The following is a 25,192-nucleotide window of genomic DNA, read 5'->3' on the forward strand; positions in this document are numbered from 1 at the left end:
ACTCAAAAATTTCAACTAACCATAACTCTTCCATCTTTTTATTCCTTTCTTCTCTTTTTCCATGGTCATCACACTATCTAGTTTAGATTCTCACTCCTTCATATTTAAATTATTATAATAGCCTCCTAACCAAACTTCCTGCCCCATAATTGGAAATTTACTTCACTGTTGAATCCTACCCAGTCTTCAAAGCTTATACCAAGCGCTCACTTAATGAAAGCTTTCATAATGTCCTTGACTGGAAATGTTCTCTTGACTCTCTGTGCTTCTTTTTTGGTATTTCTCTCATGACCTATCAAAATTTCACCTTGATTATAATTACTTCCATGCTACATACCACTAAAGCAGTTGATAAACTTCTTTAGATCAGACTTTTTTGTCTGTTTTGGTGTTTTGCCTTTTTATTTACCTATGTGCTGCAGGTGGGGAAAGGCTTCTATTGATCTTTGTGCCCCTAGGAGAGTGACCTATAAAATAGCAGGCAAAACAATGCCTGAGGAATTTGACTGTGTTTCTAGTTCTTACTCACCTGTTCTTGCTGCTGCTTGGCCAGCTCCATCTGCTGACGCTGTTTCTCAATCTGAGATGCAGCCAGTTTCTTCTGCTCATCATGGGCAGCCAACAGCTGCTCTCGTAGACTGGTCAGCTGATTGATCATACCCATGAGCTGCCTCTCCTTCTCAGCTAGGCTTTCAGGAGTCCCTGAAAATAATACGGCAAGAAAACATACAAGAAAAGAGAAAGGAGAAGAGTGATTTTTCAATGGCAATGACTCCGTTGTATACAGAAGTATTCCACATATAAGGTTCAACACACAAACAAACATATACCTCCATTCTTTTAGATTTTAACAGTAAAAAGTGATGCCTATTTACCCATTACAAAGTATCGGAATGAACAAACATTTTGATTGCTTTTTATTCATGACAAATAATAATCTATAGCTTTTTTCCCTTTTATTTTATGAGTAAATAAAAAATTGTTTGCTGAGCATCCACTATTTCTATTGTTCTATGCTTGGGCCTGATGGAAATAAAAAGAAGTCTACAGCATAGTTCCTGGGGCTAAGTAGTTTTTTATCAAAGTTAAGAGACAAAACAAAAACATTAAAATTTAATAACCATAATTATTAAGAGATCAAGATAGTATTATCAGTGATATAATTCTCCTTTTCTTAAGAAAGAGTCTTGAAGAATCAGAACTAATTCTGCATTAAAAAGGCGAAAATAACTATTAGTCAATCAAGTTTTAGACTGTTTGTTTATATGCCACCCAGAGGCTGTCTTCAAAAATAGAATGTAGCTGGTACAGAAAACACGCAAGTTTGAGAATACAAGTTTAGGCTATCATGAAATAATGAAATGTGGTTAGAAAACTAACAAAGCATATTGTGACCACCCAACATTATAAAAATTCAAGAGTTGGAGGAGTCATGGCAGTCATTTAAAATAAATAGCATGAACAAGATATTTAAAACATTCCAGTGAGTCTTCTTAGCCAAGTTAAAATATTTATTTGATACATCAGAAATGTGAGCAGTTCATTGACACAGAAACAATATCACTTTTAATTGTTCTTTTAAAATTCACCAGATAGATAAGACCCCTATGGTAAAGTACTAGCAGTAGGAGAGAACATACTTTTTAATTACAATTTTCACTTCAAACATAAGATGTTAAGCACTATTTTCATAATGCATTTGCCACCTGCATATGTAGTTTGATAGAATGATATGTTATAACTCAGTCACCTTTCCCCATCCCACTGCATTCCTCCCTACCAATTTATGCTGAAAAAGCATATGCTTTTTTAGGAAGTAGTAGCTACAGTTAGTGGCTTACAATTTTCAGGTGCCCATTTGGAATAGAAATAAAGTTTCTAATGTAATTTACATAGGCTAGAGAACAAACACCCAGAAACTAAATTATGAGTGAATACAAGGCAGGAATCATGCCTTATATTCCTTCTTATTATCAACAGCTAGCCTTATTCAGGGCAGGGGCTCAATAAATTGTTGCTAATAATTTATTATGCCTCAGATATTTGGATTCCGTCAAACAGAAGAACATTTACTGTAAGAATAATAACTGTCTATTATGATTAGAATTCTAATATTAAATAATCTATACTGGGAAGATGTTTTATGAAAATATTCAAATGATGGTAAACTGTGCATCTTCATACATCATCAGTAGAGGAGTAAACTGTTATCACATTTCTAGGAATACACACTCGGAAAAGTAACACATATCATGTCTTGTAATCCTCATAACCTCCAAGGGAGTAATTTCAATTCTAAAAATCTAGCCCAAGAAAATTGCAGGAAATGAAGATGAGTATTAATAAATAATTAAATAAAATACTAGCAATAACCTAAATGTCAAATGAGAATAATCAAATAATTATGGGAGAGTCATATGGTACAGTAGTTTGCATCCATGAAAAAGTATTTTTTAAGACTATTTATTGATAATGTGAGCTTAGTTATGATATAAAGCTAGGTAAAAAGTTGGATAGAAATAAAACACTTGTATAAACACCACAATGCATGCACATATCTATATTTCTAGAAAAAAAGACTGGAATAAAATTTGTCTATATATTAAGAGTAGCTATATCTAGGTAGTAAGATTATAGGTCATTTTAATGTTTTCTTCATATTTTTATATTTAGAAAATTTTCTACAATGAATTATTACTATTATTACTTACTCATAAAAATATATTTCATGTAAATATGTGGAAGTATAATTTCTAAAAGCTTAAGGTGGCATTTCCCATTTTAATAACTGATATAACACCAATGTATAAAGAAATATACTTATTTGATGATGAGTACAAACAAATATCATTTTGGCATTTAGTATATGAAAGATTAACAGAATCCTTTTGTCTTCACTTAGTCACATAGACATAAACAGATTTACATGAAATTTAACACAAATCTAATTTTACAGTCCATATTCAATTCAAACTTTCTGAACCTTTAGCCCACTTCCCTTCATCTTGACCTTCTCACATGACTTCTCAGACACAACTCTGTTTCAACTCCTACTTAGCTAACCTTTCTTCTCAATCTTTTCCACTGGTTCTTCCTCTTCTGCCCACTCACAAATGCTCATATTTTCCCCAGTCCCATCCTTTGCCTTTTTCTGGCCTTGAGCTAACTAACATGATTCAATTCCTAAATTCTGTATTTTTTCTAAGACATATACTTTACATATTATAAACTCTCTGAGTTTTACAATAGATGCTGTCTCAGAGTCAATGAAATATTAAGGTACATGCCAACCCTAAGCTTGTCCTCCAGCCCTCATAACTTATTTCTAGATGTAGAATAGACATCCCTGAGTGTAGATCTCAGTATAAAAATTTAACACGTATAAGGTGGAACTCTCCATTTTCCTCCAATTTTAAAGCATAATCACTCAATCAACTTTCTAAGCTAGAAATATTAATCATTCTCAATTCTCTTCTCAAATACCCATTCCTGTATCTATTATATCAACAAACAATGATAATATTTCCTCAAAACAGCTTTGTTTTGTTTTTTCTAATGTAATTAAATTTTTTTCAATATTATGGTCACATGAATAAGTAATCAGTAATTATAAAATGGTATAGAGTGAAATATCTCCTCTCAACACTGTCCTTCAAAGGAACTCACCATTATTATTTTCCTGTATATCCTACTTTTGTTAATAAAGATTTAAGCATATACCAGAATATTTCTGTATTAGTTTACCAGAGCTGCTGCAACAAAATACCAGAGATTGGGTGGCTTTAACAACAGAAATTTAAATTTATTGGCTAGAAGTCCAAGATCAAGGTGTCAGCAGGGTTGGTTTCTTCTGAGGGCTGTGAGGGAAGGATCTATTCTAGACCTTTCTCCTTGGCTTGTAAACGGCCATCTTTTCTCTGTGTCTTCACATCATCTCTCTATACACGTTTGTGTCTAAATTTTCTCTTCTTATAAGGACACCGGTCATATTAGGTTAGGGTTCACCCTAAAGACCTCATTTTAACTTAATTAACTCTGTAGAGATCCTATCTTCAAGCACAATCACATTCTGAGGTACGAGGGATTAGAAATTCAACATACGAGTTTTGGGTGGACACAATTCAACCCATAACAATTTCTTTTGCATAAATGACAACATAACATAGATACTGCTGTACAGTACCTAGGGAGAGCTCTTGTTCCAGCTTCCCTTCCCCACCTTCACTGCCATTCTTATCATCTTTTGCAAAACTTGTTGTAGCAAACTTCAATAGAATTTGCTGACATTAACTCTTCCCTCTACACATCTATCCTCTAAGCTGGTACCAAAATTATCCTCCTAGAAAACAAATCTAGTCATATAACTTCCTCTGTTTAAACACTTCTACTTCTTCCCCATTGTCTTCAGAATAAAATGTCAACACATTCTTAAGAATGAATGAGGTCTTTTCAGACATGACCCATCTTTCCCACTTCCATTGTGCATCCTAAATTCTAGCCACACTGAATTTTCTACCATCCCCCTCAAATGCCACCCTTCACAAGTGCCTGGCCCAGGTCATTCCTTCCCCAAACACCCATTCCTCATGTTCCAGCTAAAGTGTCTTGTTCTTGATGACTCTTTTCCTAATTCCCACCGATAACAGTTGATGTTTTCTTTGGGAATCCATATAATATACATCTTTATTATAGTACTTAATCATTATATTGAATTATTCTTATTTTCACATTTGTCTCCTAGAGTCAGCAGAGATAGCTGTGACAGCAACACTTGCAAATTACCAACTTTGATATTCACATCACCTACTATAGGACCTGGCATATAGCAAATCATCTAAAACTGTTTAATGAATGATTTAAAGAATAAAGCCCCTTCCCTTTAAACCACGCTCAAGTTTAGGCATGCGATATAGCCAAGAGAAATGAGATGTTTTATCTTATATGACTTGCATAGCAGTCCTGGGTGTAGCTTAGGAGAGTTGAGCCAAGGAACCTAAGCTTTTGCAAAAGAAATTTTCCGCATTTTTATAAAAGTCCTAAACTAAGTTGAAGGACCAAGCCCTAGGGGCCATCTCTAAATTATCATGTTCTTCATAATTATCTCCCAGTGGTTGAGGAGGGTCTACAAACATGGAAGAAACTGGTAATAGTCACAAAACATCCAAGACTTAAAAAAAAGAAAAAGGAAATTAATTAGATCATTGGAAAATCAGAGCCCCACCAAATAAAAGGAGGAGCTACTGTTTCTTCACTTAGATTCAGATTCTTAAGATTCATACAAGTATATAACACCACGCGGACATGGTCGTGTATGTATGGTCTAGCTCCATCAGATTCAGATAGCTAATGGTAGAGTCCGTGTGTGTGTGTGTGTGTCATTGATAGGAATTTATTTTCATGTTTCAGTTATTTTCACTCTTGTATGTTTTACTCTATGCTATTCCTGCTTCGATCCCCTTAGACTGAAGAATTACTTAAGTAAAAGACAGAAATAGTCTATCTTTCAGTTCTTCCTACTGTCTAATAACTACAGGCATGGTTATCATTTGAGTGATTCTTATAGTTTTGTAGGTTCCACAGAAGATGTGTAGGTCAGAACATTCCTTAATGTAATGTGACAGAAGTCATGAAGGAAGGGAACCAGCTTCAGTGATCCCCATCTCAGTAAGAGATATCACCATGCACACATTGCTTAGATTCTTTTGTCTACCTGATCTTCCATATCCAATTCTTTGGGAATCCTATCAACTCTAGGACACATTATAAATTAGTCCATGTATTTTTGTTTCCACTAATACCTCTTAATCCAGGCTACTACCATCTCTTGATTTGACTGCTACAATAGTTTCTAACCATTCTACCTGTTTCCACCTCTTTTCCTACAAATACCCATTCTCCAAACAGAAGTTCAGGGTGATCCATTTAGAAAGGTCTATCAGATCATGTCACATGCCTGTAAAAAACCATTCCATAGCTTTATATTGCACATAGAGTAAAATCCAAACCCCCTACCCTTACAAAGCCCTGAATGACCAGGCCCTTGCTGCTGCTGCTTCTCCTCCTACTTTCTCTTTTGCCAAAATGCTTCAGTCACGTGGCCTTCTTTGAGTTCCTCTAATACCAATATGCAAACTTGCTCCTAGCTTAAAGTCTTGGCAATCCAAATATTCACCTCTGGAAAACTTTTACCCTACATCAGTGTTTCTCAATCTTGGCACTGTTGACATTTGGGGGCAGACAATTCTTTTTCTGAGGAGCTGTGCCATGTAGATGCTGGTAGCACTCCTTGCCAAGTTATATCACTCAAAAATGTCTCCAGACATTGCCAGATTTCCTATGGTAGAGAACCACTTCAAATGACCAGCTTTCTTCTTTCATTCATTCAGCATATACCCACAGAGTTCCTCCTATGTGCCTCACATTAGTCTAGGTGTTGGGGATACTACAGTCTACAAGCTAGACAAGACTGTCTGCTTCAGAGCTTACATTTAAATGGAAGAGATAATAAATAAATAACCAACCAACTCAGATACATTCAGACTGTAGTAACTTAAATGCCAACTCCTCAGAGTGCTTTCTCTGAACAGCAAAATCAGAGAAGCCATCATCTCACTTTCTACACCATCACTCAACTTTTACCCTGTTCATAGTAATTAGCACCATATGCTGTATTGTTATTGACATAGAAATTTATTTATTGAAAATCCCAGTAGAGAATAAGCTTCATGACAGCAGAATACTAGCTTGTTTTGTTCAATACTGGATCACCAGCATCTATAGAGTAATGCCCAGCACATAGTAGACACCCAATAACCACTCGTTAAATGAATAAAATAAACAAACTTTGTAAGAATAGAGAAAAGTCCTTGATTGACTGATAACATACAATTCTATGCACAAGGATAACCCTCATCACGATTAATTAAATTAAGGGTGGTCTCAAATACATTTGAAATAACAAGAAAAAAATCTATAGAAGCTGCCATTTCCCGATAATGTTTTATTACACTCAAAAGAAATAGATACATGGCTTGAAATTAAATAATCAAAATCAAAGTAAATTATTGGGAGTTATTATCCAAATAAGGAAAGGTATAAGGAAGGAAGAATCACTCAAGAAAGGAAAAGTCCTAGAATTTTGAGGCTAAAAGCAAACTAGAGATTATATTTCTTCCCTCAGAAAAATTACTATACATTTACTTCTTTGTTTCAAAGCAACAGTCAATCTTTGCCAGGATTTTTTTTCTTTTATTGTTGGTGTTTTTAGACTATTATTCGTGTTCTAATTTGGATAGGACTTTGTTTTGCTTTTTTTTAATGGAAATGTGGCTTTCAACTGGTATTCCACTTGAAGGACCTAACGTTGTAGCATTGTCTTTAAAAATTCTGCCTAATGAAAGAGCCTTTACTAGACCGTAAGCTCCAGAGGGGCAGAAATTTTATATTCGCTACCATTCTATCTGCAGAACATAGCACATGGCAAGACAGATAGCAGTACTTGTTCAACAACTGAAAACATAATGAATAAAAACTAACAAGTCTTTCTAAATTTACAACTAAAGCTTCTTTCAACAGCTGTCTTAACAAGAGAGAAAAGGCAGAGCCCCTCATAAAGAGGTATGAATGATATTGTTCCAGTTCCTCAAAGGAGCGTTTGTTAAGTCATCCAACTTACAAACATCTGTGAACTGTTTTTTCTTTCATTAAGAACAGATTTAATCAAACTTTGATAAAATTTAGCTACATATCCTTTACTGCAATACAGATACCTTTATAAGTTGCAATCAGTTAAAATTATATAAGGCATACTATCATTTATTACATGACAGTATAAATTAATTGATATTCTATTGTACATTGCTAATACTATAAATATTCTTCTTCTTGATTTCCATAATTTATTTTGAAAGAACCGTGTTTTTCTTTTCGCTTCAATATATTAAAAGGTGATCTTTACCTTGGACTTAAATGTATCTACTATAGAAAGCTTTCATTCTTAAGGGCGACTACCACTAGCGTGAAACTGAACATTTGACAAGTAGCTATGGTCTTTACCATTGTTATCTCAAGGCTGGATGCCTTGTCTCTGGGACGTTATGAACAAGATATGTGCATTATCATTACTGTAGTGAAAGGAAGGATTGTTCCTGTTACCTTTAAAAAGTATGGTTCTATACAATTCTTAATACAATTCTTATTACAAATGTTTACCATTTAATGGAGATTATAATTTTAAAACCTTTTCCCAAGATTATTCCATCTACTTACTTGGATATTGTATTTAAAAGGCAAAAAGCAGTTTTTTAAAAATATCATTAAATTTGCTGCATTTACAGACTGAAATGTAGTCAATAACAGTTATCTCAAAACATGGCATTTTTTATTTGTCATTCATTCATCAACTATGTACTGGGTTACAAACTTGGGGCCAACAGTGAGTGAGGTGGTCTGCAAGGGAAAGGTAAATATGTAGCAGGCTAACAATACAAAACACTGTGTGTGTGCTAGGGAAAGATCTAAGCAGAGAATGTAAAGGGTGCATCTCAGAGGGGCTCTTCGTCCAGCCGTGGAGGGTTTGGAAATGTTTGGAAGTTTTAAAGGATTTTAGAGATCATCCATTCCAACTTTACCGAAGACAGACTACCAAGCATCATATAAAGAGCACACGCTTTGAAGACAGGCAGAATTAGGTTCACGTCTTAACTCTATCACAACTCAAGTATGTGGTTTTGGATAATTATCTGTCTCTCTCTGAGTCTCAATTTCTTCCTACGTAAAATAGGAATAAAATCACTTAGTAACAATGTTTTGTAAGAATGTTTACAAAGTTCTTGACACAAATGGTCATGTAATAAATAGTAAACTGCAACTGCTTTTAAATGAGCAGATGAGGAAATAAACCAAAAGAGGTAACCTGATTTCCACAAGAGCTTGGAAAAATCAGGGCAACATGACACCAAATCTTTTTGACTACACTATGCTTCCCTAGTAAAAGAATTTTAATTTAAAAGAGAAAAGGTTTCAGGTTAATTCTATTATCCAATGATCCAGACAGTGTAAGCTTTGGAGTCCATATCTATAAGAAAAAAAATGTTTTTATAATTATTTTAGTTCTGGAATCTTCACATCCCTTGCACAAATGAATACTTGTTAAGTGAAGGAATGTATTTTTAAATGAGAAAAATGTTGAAGAGCGCATATTTTTGTTTTCAAATAAAAAACCCTGATTAAATATGTAACTATCTGTTTAAAAGCTGCATTATCAAGATCCTGCTTTAAAAGGTATGTAAAACTTCTTACTTGGTGAACTGGATGATCAATATACAAATTAATGAGATCCAGTGTTTGATTTTCTCTTCCCATCACTTGCCGTGTTTATACACTGGCATAAAGACTCTGGCATTCCGAGACAGAGCAAGTCACTGATTTGCAGAAAAGGTAAGGCCACTTTTTACTTTTAAAGACATTGCCAAACTTATTTTGTAAATGTGAATTCTGTGCACCAATAATCGTTCTTACAAGGTAGCTTTTACAAAAAACTGAAAACATTACTCATAAGTGACTGCGAGGAACTATAAAACAAGTTTAGTAGATTAAAAACATTAAATATTTATTTATAAGTAAATGATTATATGTTATGTACCTTCCTTATGGCTAACTCTCGTACCGAACAAATTCCAGATCCAAGAGTTCTCTCAGAAAACAATCAACATTTCCAACCCCTTTGTAAAAACGTGCAGATGTATATTTTTTAGGTTAATGTACAAATGAAGTAGTCACAAGATTACTATTAGCAAACCACGCGATTCTTAGATAGTTCCTGGATTTTAAAAGAAAGAGTTTAAAACAGCTTTCAAAGTGATACAAATCTTTACATATCTAAATGCTGAGATTTCAGTTTCCATGTTTTAAACTTAACAAAATTCCGAGGATCCCTTACTAGATTTATTACCTGGGACCTGACTCTTATTCCAAGTCTGCTTGTTTTCAAATGGTCTGTTATTCAAACAGAATTCTCTCTTTCAGGCCACATACTGAATCTACATATCTCTCTTATCTCAAAATTTCGTGTCACCTAGGAGAGGGTCTACTTTCATCCACACGTTGAATCTACGTAGCATGTCTTTAATTCATGAGTTCTGAAAGGCCATAGTATTTGCTGAATGGATTATTTCCTTGAATCCATGATTGGCATTCTAGAGCTGTTTGGTATTTGCCTTTATGTCCCATCTTCTAGAAAGAACAAAATTACAGCTTTCAAAAAGAGCCAGTTTTTTATTGTACCAACTGCAGCTGGCATTTTTCTTAATACCAGATACAATACTTTGCTGGCCTAAATGAATGCATTCTGAGCAGAGTGAGAAGGGTCAGGGATACTAACGGGAAAGGAACCAGGCTCCAAAGAATTCTTCAAGCAAGGCAGGTGCAGAAACTGATCTAGGCTGTTCTGAGTGACCTAACCAGAAAAATCTCTTATTAAACAATGCCCTGCTTTTAGAACCTCACCAAGATGGAAATATTTGAGAGAATTCTACATGAGGATATTTTTGTTATAATTCTACAAATAAATTTAAGTCAGTAAAATACAAATTTTGCAATGACTTTATTGAAAACCAAATGATTTGTTTGGATTACTCAAAGCCTCCATGGATCCCCAGATACTGTCCTCAGGTGAAGTGCCAAGGCAATGACCTTCAGTGTAATGGAATTTCACGCTAGCTGAAACAATGTGTGACACTGTTGGCTGCCAACTGGAGGGCAGGCCCTGTTTTTTCCCCTTTTCAATAACTATGAGGCTATAAAAGGTATTTCTTCACCTTTCACACAACCGTTACTCAGTGCTTCTGCTATAGATAAAGACAAAAAAACTCTGCAAACTAGCTAATTACACTATATGGCTGATTAGAGAAGAAGAGATAAATAATTTCTCGGGCAGGTAATCAGTCTATAACATATCTTGACTGTTTGCTATTGGCACAGCTTTTTAGTCTAACTGTTTCATTCTGCAAAAGAGGATCTAGTGTCCTTTTTGTGCATTTCTTTTAGAGGATTATTTCTAATGTAACTTTAAAACCTAATTACCTCACATTTCCAAAGCACCAGACCATAAAATGGTATAAATTCTAACAGGCAAAATAATCTAACATGGAAAATAATTTTATGCTCTTAGAAGTGGGTGACCTTTACTAACTCACATTGTTTCTTGAAAAATGAGATTGACTTTAAGTGAGTATGACAACTATTTATTGATAGCTAAACTACCCAGACCAAATGCTATTTATTTCTCCTATTTTTAAAAGTTTACCATTTTTACTTTTTAAATAGTAATAGTAAGAAACACTTTTTGAACTTTGCCAAACTGTAAGTTTAATCTTTGTCCAAATGCCTTGAAAGTAATTCACTCATAGCAACTTGAAGCCAGCAATTAGGAACTGAGCCCTGTCCTCACTTAGCTATAGTCTTAGATATTCAATAAGTGTGTGCACGCACACACACACACACACACACGCATTCATTCTTCACTCACATGTTTCCTGGAACTAATTAAAAATTAAATGGAAACTGACCAGCGTAATGGAGGCAAAAAGTTTTAATCCACAAGATTCAGTGAATACTGTAAAGATTGTACACATCCTAACATATGCACAGGTTCTATTCAAATAGATTATTCTAAATTATCATTAATAAATCATCTAATAATTGAATAAGTTCATATTTTCAGATTTAAAATAAACACTCCCACTTATCCTTCCCTATGACCAAAAACAATGTATACATACATGAGACTAACACCTTTATTTGCCGCATAAAAAAATAGCTGCCAAACAGCAAAGCCATTGTTCTTGTCTAACTCCTGAGGTGGCATGCAAACCACATTCCTGGTCACTATGTAATCATAGTGTCTGACCCCCCAAGAACCATTAAGTCAAATTCATTTACCCCCAGAGGGCAACACGCTATTGTCTCCTCTCCACTTTCTGGCCACCTATGAACAATGGCTAGTAATTGCAACTGTCACGGGCAGTCAGCAGAAAAAGTAATCCGGCGCTATTTTCCCAGTTTTCTGCCAAACCTGATCCGAGCACCTAATAACCATGCCCCCAACAGAAGAAAGATCTGCAGTTGCTTTTAAAATACTTCAGAAAACAGCTTTTAAACAGAACCAGAGGACAATAACCAAACTTATGCTCTGAATGTGAAGCTTAAAAAACTCAAAATTAAAGACAGAAACTTCTTTTGTGACTGTACTGCAGCTTCCTGAACTAACCCCACAGGCAAGCCTGAAAGGACAGCTGAGCTTCTTTCCTCTGAGCTTATCATCACTGCTGTCGCTGCTTTTAAGTCTGACTTGTGAGGAAAATGAGGGAGGGAAAAATGTTTGTCCTCCAATGGAATGAGATCACAAGGCTTGGAACAGGCAGTCTGCTCTGCTCTACTCTCTCAGTGATTACCTAGGTCAGAAGAGAATAAAGGACCTTGGAGAATATATCCCATACCTCAGGTGCAAATGGGTTAAAATCCAACAAAATAATACAAAGGATCTCCTGCCTCAGAAAAAGAAACTTCTCTGTTCTCTTTAAACTCTGTCTTCAAGCTCTTTAAAGCATATTAATTATTATTTATTTGAATTTGATTCCATTATAGATTTTGGTTACTGACTTTGTTGATTAGATCCCATTTATTCTCTCACCACCTACCCACACCTAATCACAGACTGAATATATGTAAACTCAAAATACATGGACGGAAAGTAAAATATTCAGTTAAACATTTTCTAGAAGTTTCCAAACACTGAGATGTTAGTGTCATGTAGGCGGAACATTTGAGAAGACTGATCTATGCTTTGCCTTTCTCCAGGATACTCTGATGTAGTAGGGCCTTAAGAGAAATTGCCTCTCTCATTGGGAGAACACATGTGCATACACACATATGCAAAAGAGTTATTTACACATATATTAATACAGGTATATTAATATAAATCTGGTGATATTTTAAATATATATTCAGCCTCTATCAAAAATATACAAAGCAATATATAACTAAACATTTTAATGTGGATGAATAAGTATTTTTTCTCAGAATTAATCCTTTGGAACTCAGAATCAAAAGTGTCCTATTGGCAACAAATAGAAAACCAGATTGCCCACTATGCTCTGAGAAAACACACTCAAATTAATTGAAAGGATCATTTGATTCTATTTTTATATGATAAATTAAATCTTTTCCTCTTGTTATTACTAAAAGTTTATTAAGATATAAATAGTATCATCTGAAGTCCATAATAGAATTTTTCTCTTATTTATGTGAAATTTCTTACTCAAATAAAACCAAACCAAAAATGTTGCCCTCATTAGTACAAAACAACCTTTTACTAAGTTTTCCTCATTCACCATTTCTGGTTTTAAATGTAGATTATGTACATTCACATTCTTAATACGCAAAATGCATAAAATCATCTCATAACATGCAAGTTTGGTTTTTTTTTCCACTGAGGAAGCTTTACCTTGAGCTAACTTCTCTTGCCAATCCTCCTCTTTTTTTGGCTTGAGGAAGATTAGCCCTGAGCTAACATGTGCACCAATCCTCCTCTATTTTTTTTTTACGTGGGACACCTCCACAGCATGGCTGATGAGTGGTGTAGGTCCTCGCCTGGGAGCCGAACCAGCAAACCTGGGCCACAAAAGTGGATTGTGCAGAACTTTAACCACTTGGCCACAGGGCTGCGCCTGTCATAATATGCAGTTTATAACCCTGCTGTAGATAAAATACCTACTTACAGAGAAAATCATTTCAATTTTAAAAAATGATAAAAAGCAAAGCCTGTTAAAGATATAGTGGGGTTATTCTGTTAAAACAACATACCATTTACCCTATAAGGCACAAAGAGAGAAATAAGAACCCTGATACATCCACTTTCAAGCTAGAAAGAAGAAACACCAAAGACAGAGAATGCATGAGGCAGAAGGGGGGGAGGGCAGAAGTATTTTATCACTGTTAATATTCCTAAATAGCAACTTCATTTTGGTATATATTGGATCAAAATAATTGCAAACATATTACCTTTTATTTCACCAAAGTTCCCTGATCCCATTGCAAGAAGCTTGTCTTTCCAGTCCTTTGAGAGTAGCTTTTCAATACTGGGGGTTTCTAAGTAAAGAAAAAAAATGTAAGCAAATCAACATGACTATCTTTACAATGGAGCTCATTAAAAGTCTATCTGCTAAAAATAAGGCCATCTCGATCCGGCCCCAGTTCATAATGACTTCATCAACAAACTGATAACAGGGGAGGAAAAAAAGAATGTGTTTTGTCACCTGCTGTTTCAAAATCATTAGGTTTTTCCTCTTGCGGAACAAAGCTGTACTAATTCTTTATGACAATGGGTACATATAAACCTGCAGTTCATTGTTTTTCAATTTGGTGAACAAATTCTTGCTATAATGGATGCTTGTCAATTTCAGGGTGTTAGTCTGCAGTCAAAAAATAATTATGTTGATAAAATGCAGAGTAAAAAAAAAGGCAAAGAATTAGCTCTTAAATCTGCTACATGTAATTATATCCCTCTGTGTGTTTACAATTACATCCACTTTATAATATGTGTTTAACATCGTGTGGTGGTAAGCACACTGTGGAAAGATTTGCCAGTACCGCGAACGTTAAAAAAAAGAAAAGTTGGTATAAAAGAAGCTTTATAAAGATTGCAAAATCTAGAGAAGTGAGTAATGCCTATAATGGAAACCTATTATTTGTTTATTTCAGATTTGTATCACACTCTTTTAAAATGCCCTGTACTGGAACAGGATGCACATATTTTAGAGAGCAAGGTTATGCTTTAGTCTGATATTTGTTTCGATACATCGCATGGTTTTTGACCTCTTCTTTTGTGCTGAATTTTAATGTATAAGTAAATATAAATGCTAATAAAACTCCCAAACATTAAACTCAGTTCCAAACAATGTAATTGTATATTCTTGTCAGCATTTAGATGGGTACACAATTACAATGGCTTTCAATCCCACGATTAGCACTGCATTCAGTTAGAAAATGGAGTGTACTAAAAGATAAGTGTCCCAGTATGCTCCATCTAAATAACAATACCCACACTTATTATCTAGATCGAAGACACGCACCGCCATTCTCCACAGTGGTGTTTATGTGTATTTGTGTTTGTTCAGACATTTGTTTACCCCCTACTAGGAGCATAAAGGGACTACACGTTAAGTTATCAAAGGGACCGTCTGGCCTAGAGACCATAAGATTATTAGAAACTGGTTAATTTTCCCCACAGTAAAATGCATTTTAAGGCGTCTTCATCGTCATCTTTGGCTAATGCTATCTACTTCTCTCAGGCCCCCACATTACGGCTATCAGCTATCTGAGTCACAAAGCCTGTGTGAGGTTTTAACTAACTGGAGGTGAAATTTTCTTTGGAAAAACTGTGACAACATGGAACGCTTCTTTCTCAGATGTCAAAATCTTGTGGAAAATAAAATGGTGAAAAGCTGTGAATGATTACTGTTATACATAGTCCATACATACGGTCAAAGTATATGCATACATATATATGTATATATATATAATGTATGCGTGTGTGTGTAGATATACACACACATACCTTAACTACCGTGTACACATTCACTATGGAATGTGCGAGATATACTTTGTTTGCTTTGTAACAAAATATCTCTCTCCATTTTTCACATTTAAGGAAAAAGGAAAAAAGATCCTAAAGAATTTGCTCTTACTTTCTCTTAAAGTAAAAGAAAGTGAAATTTCTTATTCTCCCTATTTCTTATCTAATATTGTTTTGAAAATGGCAATCATAATTCTATGAGTAATAAAATGGATCAAATCTCTTCTTAAAGTAATCAATATTTCTGTTCATTGAGGCTTTAAAAGTGACTTTAAAATACTTCTGCAAGAATTTCCAACGATTCTACACTCCCAGTAAACACTTGGTGAGCGAAATCATTTTTTAAACCTTATCAGAGTAGGTCAAACAAACACCACTGTTTCTTTTTTCCAGCACTCTACAAAAATTCTTGAGTAGCATGTAAACAGGCACAGCCAATATGGTATTTGCAATAGAGTACTGTCAGTCAGTAAAAGCTAACAAACCTTTGCAAAGCAGGAATGCAGCAAGAGAAATCCATTGTGTGCTAACAATGGGCCCCTGAACCTCCCGGCACCAAAAGCAGACCATTTTACTTTTAAGGCTATTGTCTGCAAAGTCCATGACAAAGCTTTTCCCCTGCAGCTAGACAAAATATTCACTGTAGTGTGCTCATAAAGAAACAGAAGTCTTCTGTCTAAGTTGCAGAGTTAAAGAAACAGCCGCTAGATTTCTGAAACCTGCAGAACATTCCTGGCCTCTTTATTAACTTGCGTAAAGACATGAGGCTCGTATACAAAGCCACTTTTTTCAAGTACCTGACTTTTAACATATACCACAGAAAAATGAATAACTTCTTCAGGACCAAGTAATTTGGAAGATGTAAAATCAGAAACATATCTAACTTGGGGTTGTCACATCCGTGAATGAAGAAAGACACTTATATTTGCAATTTGGATGAGGTATATACTTTAAATTCAGATTCAGTAAACATTTCTTGAGCAGCCTATGTGCCAGGAACTACAGTAGACGCTTTTACTTGCATTTTCTCATTTAATCATAGCAAATACCTGAAGACTCAAATTGTTATTACATCCATCTTAGAAGTTAAAAAAAAAGAAAAGCAAAAAGAACAAAAGGACTCACATAACATACTGGGCAGAGGGGAGTCTTGAACTAAGTTTATTTTTTTCCTACAAATTCCTATCTCCTGTCGACGACGACATGATAATGACAGCTACTATTTTGAGGGCTGAGCGCTAAGCAGTTTACCAGGTCCTTTCCATGTATTATCTCAAGCTTCACATAATAATCTTTTGAATTAGATATTGGTACATCTGTTTTACCATTTAAGAAACCAAAGCTTAGGGAAATATCATGACTTGCCCAATATGAAGCTAAGTTCAACCCACTGGATCCTAAAGTCTTTGCTCTTTCTAGTACACACATATTACTTCATTTTATCTACAAAACAGTCCTGGATAGCAGGAAAAACTACTGTTATTAATTCCATTGGATGGATGAAGTAAAAACTTGAAAAGATAAATTGCATTTCCCAGGGTGACACGTTCCTATGAGCAGCATGATGGGATTAAAAGCCAAGATTTCTTACGTTCTCATTATGTTCAAGATGTAGTCCCACTATATGACTTTGCAGTTTAGAATGCTGCACAATTTAAGGAAAATCTATGACCATATAACAGATATATACAAAGAAATGAAAATGTTTTCCTATAGAGGAAGGACTATTGGGCCATAAATCAAACAATCTGGATTCTTACCGTGACTTTGACACTGGCTAGTTCACTGGGACCAAAAGCAGATCATTTCACCCACTTCACCTCTCTATCTGAATTACCGTAAAACAAAGAGTTGAAGCAAATCTACATCCAGTATTCTAACAACTGCCACTCTTTTAATTTGTTTGACTTCATGAAGAAGTGGCAAGAAATGATCTCATGATAATGAGCACAATGGATGGACATGGATCAATGACTGAATTTCTCTGAAAAATGGTACAGATCCTATAGAATATAAATGATTAGAACTGAAAAAGACCAAATGGAAAAATCCCAATATTTATAACACACCTGTTCCTTAATGTGTGAATATGATTCAAGTGAAATTTGACACAACTATGTAAGTGCTGCTTCAGTGCCTATGAAGTAAAAGAGATAGTAGTTATCTATTAAATATTCCATTTTCTAAAATGTGATTTAAAAAAAACAACACATGTAAAATTATATTTTATACTGTGAGTATGGTATGTTTGTGAACATAGTTATTTCCAAATGTTAAAATTCTGGATTATCTATTATTTTCATGTTAAGATGTGTCATAGTTTTATATTAAACACTTTTAAAGATTCTCCTGAGATTTACTTCTGGCAAGCATTGGAGTATCACGATTACCATCATAATAAAAGCTAGGGCTCCCTATACAAAAATAAGTGTGAGAGACAACAGTAGTTATCACTCTTTGCAGAGCATTTCAGTTTACAGAATGCTGTCAGAGAAAACAATTTTGTCAATGGTATATATTTTTATTATATCCATTTTGCAGATACAAAAACTAAGGCTCAGAAAGATGGTTTGCCCAGAGTCATCTAGCCAGAAAGTAGAACAGATGGACTACAAAACCAGGGCCTCTTAATTCAAGGATCTATCTCTTTAAAGGAAAGGAAAATATGTACATATTTTAAAAGAGAAAATAAAACAAATATTAAGAAATAAACCGTAAGATAAATTAAAAATGAAAGATATCCTTATCAGTCAACCCATTAATATTAAGATGACTCTAACTGGATTACTTTTGTCTCTTTCTACCATCAGGAGCCTTTTGATGTGTTTGCTTGCTTTTCCCTTCTCACCCTTGCCTCTTTTGCTCACATATGCTTCTTCACATCAATGCCTATGGCAATCCCCACCAGTGAATGGCCCCCCCAACTGTGCCAGCCATTGTCACAACAGCATCCTGCCTCTTTAGGGCCTGTTCATTCCCTATAACTCTCACTCCTTTTTCCCTTCAGTGCCAAACACTCTTAAGACTGACTCCCTCATCTGGAACAATGAGACCTGGAGACTCATGCCAACATATTGTAATTCTCCAACAAGCTGCCAGTGCCAAGAATTAAACCACATTCGCTCCAGTGCAGTAGCTTTACACACAAGCTCAGGTTTTTGCTTTGTGTTTATGTAGGTTTTTTTCCCTTAATCTCCCTTGAGCTGCAGTGGCAGAGCTCATTGAAAAATCGAACAAGCAAAAAAATATGTATGTATAATATTTGACTTTTTAAACAAAGTCCCAGGAGTTAGGTCATACCAAATCTACCACTGTTTATACTTTAATTTTGTAGCTCAAACTACGCTGTGTTATTCCTGATAGGTGATAGGGTGCACCTTCAGGGATGGGAGATGTCTTTTGGAAGGAACAACAATATGGCTAAACCTCAAAACATACCAATACTCCTTCAAATGAAGAAGTAAAAGCATATGTCCATTATTCATGTCACAGAATCAGATTTTTTAACCTGGAAGGATCTTTAGACATCATTTAGATAAGCATTTCCTAAAAGTGATTTACTAAAACATATATTGGACATAAATGGAATATAAGTTGTTTGGTTACTTAAAACTACAATAAACAAAATAGCTTTCAATTGTCATGTAAATCTAATTAACATTAACAAATTTACATTTCTTTTCTACAAGATTTAGAGCTTTTTATGTGCTAACAGACTGTCAATCTTAAGTGAGTTATGGATTATATAGTATTATTTAAATATCTGACCAAGGAAATTAGTGTGGGGAGGTGAATGTTTTGCTTAATACAACTTGGGTAATTACTGGTCTAGACCAAACTCTTCATTTTACAGACTGAAAATTATAAATTAAGGTTACCACTTGCCTAAGATCACAAATCTAAGTAAAAATAAAGGCAGGACATGAAGCCTAACTCCTAGTTCGGTATTCTTTTCAATATACCACACACGACAACAAGTTCTTTTAACAGAGGGTCACACTTTTCAAAAATGAAATGTTAGTCCAGTTTTATTCACCTCATCCAGTTTTAGAAGATGATTATATGACAGGTGATCTGGGTGGCTAATATGTTAGAATTAGGTACTGTTAACTCAATATTCTTCTCACTTGATGGCCCCCACACAACTGAAGAAAAAATGCAAGTTAGTGTACTTGGCTAAATATATTTTTCTTCAAAAAGCTAACTACAATTCAGTAGGTTGCTATTTAATTGTTCAATTACTACTAAGAAGATTATTTCTGAAGAGAAGATTGGGCTAAATCTGGAAATCACGTATCAATAAGAGTTCAATTCATGTTGACAACAGCTGCATGTCTAAACAACGTTTTAGGGCAAACATTAAACAATGCAATGGAAGAAATGTAAAAACTTTTACATATCTGGAAAGCTATTTGTGCACTGAAGACCAGAAGGCCTTGTAACAGTCCCATTAGGCAAGCACTACAGCTAGTGTGCCATAGGAAATGTCAAGTTCTTCTAGGAAATGCTAAAAAAAACAACATATAGCACAACACACAATAGAAACACATCTGAAATTCCAAAGCATCGGGATTTCAAAAATCCTCATTTTTATATGTAATTATCCTGAAGTGAATTAAGCTCTAGAAATACTTTACTTTTAGTAGTGCCAAAATACTCATTTGTTTCCAATTGAAAGTTAATAAGCTCTTGTTTAAACTAAAAAAAAATCTTCGGCCTACTGACTCATGTGTGGAAATTTTTAATGCACATTCAGTTTTTAGAATACTGCAATATCTAAATCATAACTCACAGGCTTAAATTTCTCATTGCACAAGCTGAAACTATTAACACACCTGTTCAATTGTACCCTATCTTACAGCACATTTTAGAAGAATATTTTTTCATCACATGATTAAATATGCTAGAATCAATATGATATAATTGCTATATGTGAATAACCTTAGGTTTACCTCTCACAAGATGGTTTTATATTTCCTACACAAAAACTTCCATTAAAAGATAGACTTGTGAAATTCTCATAGTCTTCTCCACTCCATCACTTGGAAAGTAAGTGCACTTTCTTGCATTGACTACAACACTTTGTTTTGTTCTTGTTTCAAATACTAGATTGCAGTAAAAATAACATAAGTAACTTGAGGGCAGCATTTCGAAAAGTAATTCCAGAGTTATCCCTTACGTACAAATCTCTCTTACGTTTTACTACTAACTATAAAAATGTAATAATTTCATGTCATACAAGCTGACTCTATCACTTACTAGTTTTCTGACCTTTGGCAAGTAATTTAACCTCTCAATGCCTCAATTTACTCATCTGTAAAAGGTTATTAACTGCACTTATCTCAAAAGATTGTCACAAGAATTAATTGAGATAATTTATGGAAAGTGCTTAAAACAGTGCTGGGCACACAATAACACTTAAAAATTGACTAACAATACAACTATAACGTAGTCTACAGCAATCCAAGAGGACGGTTTCAAAAAGCTAGTGAAATACACATATACATGCTTCACTTTGACTTCAACTACCCAGAAATCGAAATCATCACAGGGTAATAGTTCTCCTTCTACACATTTTTATGATAATGACCCACAATGCTTAGTTTCATTGGTTATCTCTCATTCCCATGAATTTTCCAGTTGGTTCATGTCAATAAAGACATAGAGAGAAGTGTAGTAGTATGAGGGACAAGGACAGTTGACACTTCCATTAGGTTAATGAATGAATTGTCCCCAAACAACAGAGACATACAAAAATACTCAACTAATCTTTGCCTGATTTTTTGCTTTTTTCTGATAGTTGTCTAACTTTCCAAAGGTTCTCTTAGGTCCTCAACAATGGTTACAGCTTTTAAGCCAGTGCTGTTGACAAGTGAAAGGAACAACAAATAGCTTTGTAGTGCTCTTTTTCCAGGGTCACTCAACCAGCGGTAATAGTTATTATTTTTATTTATTAGCACGGTAGCCCTGTCCTCTATCATAGCTAACTCACCCCAACCCCCGTGACAGCAGAAGCATTTTAACTTTTAATAAAAATGGGAGAGTGCAGCACTCCTGTGTAAGGCTCTTTCAGTAAAGTGCACAGCTAATGAATATTGTCCATTTGTATCCAAATAATTTATGATGTCAGCAAAGTGTGTGTGGGGAAATGTGAATTAAGTTCCAGTCATGGGTTACAATGAGAGGGGTGAAAGTGGAGAGTAGGAGGAAGCAAAGGGTTTCCAAAGGCAAGAGGTGCAGAAGAGAAAAGCCAAAGCAATTTGATAGAAAGAAAATTCGGAGGAAGATGTTCCTCATGTATCAACAGTAGTCAATTTACAAAAGTTACAATATTTCTCATAAAAGATTTTCCTATTTTTACTATTTCATCCATCAAAAACCCAACTTTCTCAGAGACCAATTGTAATAAATCTGTTATTTTTCACATACGTTATTTGAAATAGTATTTTCTCAACTGTGTATATGAGCGATAGGGCAAGAAAGAAAAATAGAAGACAAATTCTAAGAACTCAGTTCTAGCAAAAGGTATATGAGAATCAGGCATATTTAAAACAAACAAAGTCTTAATTGCACAAGACAAATTTATAAACAAACAGGAAAAGTTTAAGATAGCTTAAACATATCACAGCTTAGTAAGATGAGAATGCATAGTTCCAAGCAAATTACATATGCCTATTGATATAGTTAAGAAAAGAATTACCTAAATATGTGTTTGAATTATAAATGAAGCAATTATCCTACTATAAAAGAGTGTATTCACATAACCATCCATTTAATTACATATCTAGACCATTCTGAAAACAAAAATTAATGATCATATTCGTGGAATGATTTTGTTGTTGTTGTTTAAAATTGTGAAAGTGGGTGGCAGAGATGATAAAGGAAATACAAAGAGCATAGAAATAGAAAACCACTTAACAGACATTAGAATAAGAATTCCAATACTTTAAAAACATGACAGAATGTTTTACCACTGGAAGTGAGAACTAAAGCGCATACAGCCTGATGCTAAAGCACTACACATCCTGAATCTTCTCTATCACAACATATGTGACAACAAATCGCAATCTCAGCTTGCCAGATGCCTGAAAAGATATGAACAATAAAACTGACATGATTCATATGAGAAATCAGAGATTGTGATACACAGGTAGTTGAAGCGTCGAGCTGAGAAGCTACTTACAATTCAAATTATATTTTTCTGTTCTAATACTTAGTATCAGATCTTAAAATTAAGAAATAATATCTTCTGATTTGCTTAAAATCATATATCTAAATTTGCACATAGCTTCTCAACCAAAGTAGTCCATCTGCCTTAACAACTTGTTATATTTGGTCTCTCATAACCTTTCGTGGAGTTTGGATCATGTCATTTTTAGAGTAATTTTAGATGAGAAAAGACAATAGTTTTATTCACAAAATGGCATTTAATGTTCACAGGCTCACACACGATCTAACCAACGATGTAAGCTACAGTTATGTGTTAGCTATGATATGCTGTGACTCTCAAAAATGCAGAACAGTAAAATAATCAACCTGTAAGAGTTCTCTTTAAGAAGCATTTTCATTTAAGAAGGAACAAGCGAAAGAAGATAAAAGGGAAGGAAACAAAAATGTCTGCATAACTGGAAAAAAGAGAAAAGCATAGCTGGGTTTTCATTTTTCTTTTTTTTAGATTTTTTTTTTAACTTTTTCTTTTTCTCCCAAAGCCCCCCAGTACATAGTTATATATTTTAGTTGTGGATCCTTCTAGTTGTGGCATGTGGGATGCCGCCTCAGCATGGCTTGATCAGTGGTGCTGTGTCTGTGCCCAGGATTCAAACCAGGGAAACCCTGGGCCGCCGAAGCAGAGCTTGCGAGCTTAACCACTCAAATATGCGGCCAGCCCCTCACTTTTCTTATATAAGCAGACTTACCAATCTTAATGTTAAAGGCAGTGGGTATAAAGGTGGGCTTATACAATCTATTGGTATATTCATTTAATTTCTGAATTGAATGAATGTACAAAACTGTTATTTTTGCTTTTAGTGGCATAATTACTATTAAAGCTATCAGACTACTTTAAAGAAAACAAAATATATCACATCTGGATACCGCCATTTTATTTTGCACAATTCAGACACGTGTGTGTGCACGCAGACACAATAGCAGGAGGTGTCATACCCTATTCATGTATTCATTCATTTATCTATCAATCATCTACTGTGGCTCTGCGATAGGCACTAAGACATGGGCTCTCAAGAAATTCAACGTCTCCTGGGGAAGATGTATAGACTAACAGTGACCAGACACTAAATCTTTGGCTCAAATTGCTAAAGTGTCACTGAGTTGCTCTGCTATTGTTTCATTTTTTGAAGTAAAAGTAAAGAGAACAATGCCTTCCTGGAAACAATATATTAATGAATAGTAAATAAATGTGCTGATAGATTTTTTTCTAAATGTTACTAGTATAGTATGGCCATAAAGAGGCGTAAAATAGTCTTCCGTTCATCAACTGAAACTGCTATAAAAAATCCTACTAGACAAGAACTTCTAAAAATGGGGCCAATTTATCATCTTGTCCATAATTAAGAAAATAATATGAATTAAATCACTCTAGCAATATAAAATTAAATTAAAAGATAAATATACAGGGGGCCGGCCCAGTGGCACAGCGGTTAAGTGTGCACTTTCTGCTTCGGTCGCCCGAGTTTCGCCAGTTCGGATCCCAGGCAGACATGGCACAGTTTGGCACACCATGCTGTGGTGGCATCCCACATATAAAGTAGAGGAAGATGGGCATGGATGTTAGCTCAGGGCCAGTCTTCCTCAGCAAAAAGAGGAGGATTAGCAGCAGATGTTAGCTCAGGACTGATCTTCCTCCAAAAAAAAAAAAAAAGATAAATATACAGATAAGAATAGCAGAGTGGATTAATTCAACAAATGTATATAGTACATGTTTTTTCAGGCATGGGGGATATTAACAAGAGCAAAACAGAAGTGGACCCTATCTATCCAGAGTTCACAGCCACAGGGAAGCTCCCTTAAAATGTAAAATTCTGGGACCACTGGAGAATCTGCTCTTCACATCTTGGTTGAGTCCCAGGAATCTGCACTTTTTCCAAGACCTCAGGTAATGTTTTGATGAGTAAACACTGATTCAGGATATAAAAATATGGATACAAATAGTCTATTAAATCTTCAAAAATCTGAATTGAAAACTTTTTTCAAGTGAATAAGACGAAGTAGAATTTACTGAATTCTTCTTAGAAAGGTAAAAGCATTTTACTCACACCACAGTGTCATTTGAGTGATAATTTAAACACTATCAACTGAAAAAATCCAAGTATATTCCAACACTTCTCTATTTTACAACTCAATGAAATGTAGCATTTCAAATAAAAAAAATCCTCAAAGTAAAAATGCAATAATATACTACCAGGAGTTAACATAAATTTTATTATTAAAAAAAGGAAAAATGGGGGCCAGCCTGGTGGCGTAGTGGTTGGGTTTGTGCGCCCCGCTTCGGGCAGCCCAGGATAAGGGGTTTGGATCCCGGATGCGGATCTACTCACCACT

The 25,192-nt window shown here is 34.8% G+C and overlaps 1 protein-coding gene across 22 annotated transcripts in view; it reads right to left on the minus strand.

Moving 5' to 3' along the window:
- The window catches only part of SOX5 (SRY-box transcription factor 5), a 951,808-nt gene that overhangs the window by 196,324 nt on the left and 730,292 nt on the right, over nt 1-25,192 (minus strand). For all 22 annotated transcript variants that reach the window (XM_070494048.1, XM_070494061.1, XM_070494052.1 and 19 more), the window contains 2 exons: nt 14,062-14,148; nt 530-702 (listed from right to left, as the gene is read on the minus strand). In XM_070494048.1, coding sequence (XP_070350149.1) covers nt 530-702; nt 14,062-14,148 — 260 coding nt within the window. The remainder of the gene's footprint in view (nt 1-529; nt 703-14,061; nt 14,149-25,192) is intronic.

Source organism: Equus asinus, chromosome 22 (genome assembly GCF_041296235.1).
Source record: "Equus asinus isolate D_3611 breed Donkey chromosome 22, EquAss-T2T_v2, whole genome shotgun sequence".
Lineage (NCBI taxonomy): Eukaryota > Metazoa > Chordata > Mammalia > Perissodactyla > Equidae > Equus > Equus asinus.